The sequence below is a fragment of the Aegilops tauschii genome, chromosome 4, assembly GCF_002575655.3.
Source record: "Aegilops tauschii subsp. strangulata cultivar AL8/78 chromosome 4, Aet v6.0, whole genome shotgun sequence".
NCBI classification, from domain to species: Eukaryota; Viridiplantae; Streptophyta; class Magnoliopsida; order Poales; family Poaceae; genus Aegilops; species Aegilops tauschii.
Window position 1 is genome coordinate 404500259 of NC_053038.3, and position 5475 is coordinate 404505733.

At 43.5% G+C, this 5475-nt stretch overlaps 1 protein-coding gene across 1 annotated transcript; it reads left to right on the top strand.

Moving 5' to 3' along the window:
- The first annotated feature begins 338 nt into the window (after positions 1–338).
- LOC109742301 (uncharacterized) lies at positions 339–4866 on the top strand. The gene is made up of 3 exons (XM_020301391.2): positions 339–694; positions 3801–3916; positions 4044–4866. Exons 1-3 carry the CDS (start codon positions 569–571, stop codon positions 4474–4476), a joined length of 675 nt encoding a protein of 224 aa, XP_020156980.1. The 5' UTR covers positions 339–568; the 3' UTR covers positions 4477–4866.
- The last annotated feature ends 609 nt before the right edge of the window (positions 4867–5475 follow it).

The window sequence follows — 5475 nt, forward strand, 5'->3', positions numbered from 1 at the left end:
AATAAAATCTACCTTTTGTCAAAAAATTAATAGATAAATATTAACGTGGAGAAGAGAGAAATCGTAAGAAAAGGCTTGTCTTCTCTTATCTCTTTTAGTATAATGCTTACCATATTTTTAGAAATATCTTGTTATTGAGAATAAGGATAAAACTAGTTCTAATAAAAGTATCATAGCAGTATCATGCATGCCAATTACGCAATTTTAATGAGCCGGCATATAATTAAATGAAGAAAAAAAAGTTGAGTATCATATCATGATATCGTATCATAATAAATGGTATACTACTAATATGTGCCATCTATTATAAATATGCTTTTATTGACATCTCTAAATTACATGCAAGTTGTATATGCCCTTACCGTTTCGCTCAGCTACTCCGTCCTCTCCTCCTCACAGCTATACGGCGACGACCTAACCCTAGCGCCACCACTACACCGGCGTGCATCACCGCCTCCGGCAGCCCCCCTGAACAAGTTCTCCTTGGAATTCCGATCTTTCTAGAAGTCAGAGTTTGCTCTCTCTAGGGTTAGAGGTTTGGAGCCACCGCCCCTCTCTCCCCGTCCCCATGGCCGACCTCGGCAGCTTCGGCAGGCGGCGGCAGCCGACTGCTGCGGAGGTGGTGGGGCGCCTCAAGGATGACGGAGATTTCGACGCCCTCCGCCGCGCCATCGTCCGCAAGGTCAAGGACAACGTGAGCACCCCCCAAACCGCCCATCTCCCCCAAATCCTTTTACCTGTACCTTGGTATTTGTACAATTGCGCCGCTGTTACTCCTTCGTGTCCAAATGGGTTACCTTTTATGGTTTTAGTAGTAGATCTGACATCCGGATGCATGGGGCATGGCCAAAAGACTAGAACTTCTTCTGCATTGGTTTTATTCATGAGTTGTGGCACCGTAGTAGAATTTGCCCCTAAGGGCCGCTTTTAATTGAACCATACATGAGAATTGAATCGATTGTGTGTTTGCTAGGTTTCGGGTGCTCATCTTTTCCAGGACTGTGTTGGTATTGGAAGCATTGTATTTGATATGGAAATCTCCTGTGGGGCACTATCGCCTGATTCCTTAACACTTCCTATATGTTTGGAATAGATGTGAGTGTCTAAAGAGTAGTGTTCGTTCTGTACTGCACTGGTTTGGTTTGGTTGATGGGCATCAACCATGGATTTTTCTATTTGTGTCGCCTGATCTTTAACGTTAGTTGCAGCATCGGTGGTAGGGATAACTAGTACAAGTTTCTAAGGAGAAAACACACACATACAAAGGTAACTTGCACCATAACCCAATCTCGGTTGTGTTGGGTTTGAAGGAAGACTCCATCCTGTGTGCAGAGGGAAAGAGAGGAACTAATATGGCATCTCACATAGGAACTTCTTCCAAAATCCACGCAATCCAAGAAAATATCACTGTTCAAAAAAGCGCCATTAGGCGCTCGCCTAGGCGTGCTTAAGCGCTGGGCGTTGGCATAGCGCCTCGCTTTAGCCCTAGGCGCTCAAAAAAGCGGCCGACGAGGTACTCCAGTGAGAAATCAGCCTCTCCGGCGAGGAATCACGTTTCTAAGGCGAGAAATCAATTTCCCTGGCGAGATTCGACCTCCCCTGCGAGAATTCATCCTCGCCGACGAGGGATTCAACTACCCCGACGACAAATCGAGCTTCTCCGGTGAGGTATCAAGCTTCTCCGGCAAGGGACAAAGGAAGAGGGAGAGAGTCAGCCTCGTGTAGCAAGACACAGAGGACGAGGGGGGGGGGGGGGGGAGGCGGCGTGAGGAGGAAACCTAAGTTTCGTATCGACTAACGAGAGCTTTAGTAGGAGGATATGAAGATGGGCCTGTGGTTTAATGGGCCAGCCCATCTAGCTTATTTCTTCACGCTATAGTACTAACGCCTAATTTTGCCTAATCGCGCCTAAGCTAGAAAAGCGAAAGGGGGGGGGGGGGGGGGCGGCTTGAGGAGGAAACCTAAGTTTCGTATCGACTGACGAGAGCTTTAGTAGGAGGATATGAAGATGGGCCTGTGGTTTAATGGGCCAGCCCATCTAGCTTATTTCTTCACGCTACAGTACTAACGCCTAATTTTGCCTAATCTAGAAAAGCGCAAGTAGGTGCCCAAACGCATAATTAACGCTTAACGCTTTTTTGAACTTTGGAAAATATCAGCCTCTAATCTACGTAATTTTAGACTCGGACATGGACACGGGTGTCCAAATCCAACTTGGATTCAGGTGTCCGATTTTACGTTTTTTGTTGGACACGGCAAATAACACTTGGAATTTGACACAGATGTTGGAATCTGGTGCAAATTTGGGATGTATAATATTGCCAAAAATAAAAAAAGGAAATGATTGGACACGTCAAATAACACTTGGAATTCGACACAGATGTTGGAATCTGGCGCAAATTTGGGATGTATAATATTGCAAAAAAAGAAAAAAAGAAATGGGTACATATGATCAAGTAACGCTGCTCATGGCCTTATCATGTGAAAATTCTGCGCACAAATACAATCACATATACCTTATCTAATTCCCTGTGAGAGACCGATGCTATTGCGTATTAGGACTATGGGAACATTAGGCCCCACTGCTTGTGCAGATGGTGTACGATGCAGCATTGATGGATGACTATGAACGAATTACAAATTTGAACTACCGAGTGGTAACTTACCTTAACATATAGAAGGTAGTTGCTGATTGCTGGATTCACATTCCAATGATGATTCAAAACTGGGCTGAAATGCCGATATGGAAATGAATGATAATAAGTAGCTTTAAAGCTAGAACCAGCGCATTGAATATTTGGTAAGCTTTATTATCTAGATGTATCTTGTTACTGGTCTGGTACCACCCCATTCGGAGATAGACAATAAAACTGCACCCGTCATTGTCATTGATAGTCTTGATATGCTCATCTGACATGCAGGATCATCAAAAGCAGTAGACGCTAACATAGCACTTAAATTTCATCAATCAATCTTGTTTTATGGAATAGTTGATTTCAATTTCATTGATCAATCCTGTTTTGAGGAATAGTTGATATTAATTTCATTGGTTAATCCAGTTTTGAGGGGTAACCGACGTCAAGTTCTGTGAGTAATAACTGATAGCATCATTACTAGTTTACTTCATTACAAAGTTCTGGTGACATTGTGTAATTATTATCTAAGTCATCTTTTGACACATAAATGTGGCGACTGATAGTCAATAAACTGGTATTTGTTGTGTATCTATAAGTCAGTCATGCAGCTAAGCTGATTTCCAGATGCTCAACTTCACTGCAATTGTGTTCCAGTGGGGTCCACTCTTGCCCTGTCCTGGATACTCATTTTAATGAGCATATCTAAAATGTACTGATAGAGGTTTCCTGGATCTGTGTTATATGTTGTCTGTTTCGGAATGGATGTGCACACGCCGTGCATCCGATAAATGCTCTGCACCGTCAGATGCTCTAGGAACAAAAGTTAAAATAGCTGGATGGGAAACGTCGTATGTATGTCGTCCAAAAAGTGTCGGTTCTATAGCAGTGTTCTATCTGTTTTTACTATGTAAGTTATTCAATATTGCAATATTTCAACTATACCACAGGTGTGTTCTTTGGGATCATTTACACACATGGCACTTTTAACCTTTTATATACATTTTTAACACATGCCATGCATCACCTTAGCGGCAGTCCTTGTGCCACATTAGTATTCTTTCCCGGTGCTGTCCGGACTCTGGACTAATAAGCACATCGGTGTGCACCAGATAAGATCTTAATGCTGTGCAATTCTATAAGTTAATGTCAAGTCATTTTTTTCAGGAGGTGCTGCGCAACAACATAATCACAGAAGTGAAGCAGTCAATGGTACTAAGTGAAGATGGCTCTGAAAAGTTAAAGCTAAAAGAACTCTCTGATGCGATTTTTCAAGACGTAGGGTAAGCTGAGCCACTATCTCTGGGTTTAGTGTTTTTTCCCTTACTCCTTCAAATACTGGGAGTTGTTACTACTATGCACCAGAGATATCAGTAACTCATCTGTTATTATGTTGCATTTCCATATCAGGAGCAAAATAATGGGTCAAATATCAGACGAGGTGTGGAGTGTCATCCAGTCAGGTGAAACTGATATCCGAGGAAGTGTGGAAGCTGTCTTCGATAGGATAATGAACCCTGAACAGCAACAGGACACAGGGCCTTCTCCCAAGAAGCTGAAGAGAAATGGCAAAGGAGAGCAAGTTTCGCCAGCAAAGGCATCAGCCCCTGTTACTGTCCAGGTGGAAGATGATGATCCAGAGGAACCACCAGGGTTTGGTTTGAGTGACCTTCAGCGCAGCAACATGGTAGTAAAGCAGGAGCAGCCATGTGATGATGGGCAGAATCATACCCAAGTGAAACCAAATGGTGGTGAGCTAGTGGGAGCTGGTAGCTTGGGGGACGCCGATGATGAGGATCCTGATGTGCCTCCTGGATTTGATGCGCCTCCTGGATTTGGTTAACAGCCTCCTGGATTTGGTTGACAGCCCTGCGATCTTCTATGACAGTGTCGTCGTTTCTGTGGCAGCAATGCGCGAGAAGATTTCTTGTTTGCTGCTTTGAGGGTGTAGCTGTTCATACGAGAACCTTGAGTCATGAAAGTGAACCTGTACATTCTGTGATGGTGGCAACTGCCAAGTTCATACCGCCCTTGGCTTTAGCTTTGTTGTGTTAATCAGAAGACATATATTGACAATAGACTAAATATTTTGCCCGAACAATGGCGTCGTCCTATGCATCATCTCCAGATTGTGATACACAGTACTCCTGAGAGTGGTAGTAGATATGCTGTTCGTTTAATGACTAAAGGTGGTGTTCTGTTTTTTTTAATGAGATCATGCTTTTTTGGCAAATAAGCTGGGTTCAGTTTAAGACGTTCTGTTCTTTTAATGAGATCATGTTTTTTTTTGGCAAATAAGCTGGGTTCAGTTTAAGACCCATGCGCTACGAGTTGAGTTTTGCAGGGTGGATTGGAGGCCCATGGACGGGGGGCTCTTCGGCGGTGGGGGCTTGGTTGTCCGGCGCCCCCTATATTCTTGTTTTTTTTGTTTTGAACATTTTCTGAATTTGATGGACATTTTTTAAAATTATGGTAAACAATTTTTGAATACTTTTTTTTTGGATAAAAGAAGGTCTCTCTCCTTCCGATTTTCATTAAAGAAAATCATAACATTCAAGAACTACAGAACTAAAGAGAGCGACGGACCCCTCCCCCCCCCCCCCCAGCGCCGCTACATCCCTGTTGGAAAATGTTTAGAGCTAAGCGAGTCGACGAACAACTACCACATCATAGTCTTTATAACCCATTAGAAAGCAGATAACCAAACGAAGACTATCAGCTACAGCACAGGGAGGCTTTTTGCTCATCCTTCCAGTCGCGCCACATTGATTCTCCACCCCAGTGAAGCTGCATAGACCTCACTTGCTACTCATTCTAGTAGTTTTCCTCCTAGCTCCAGCAC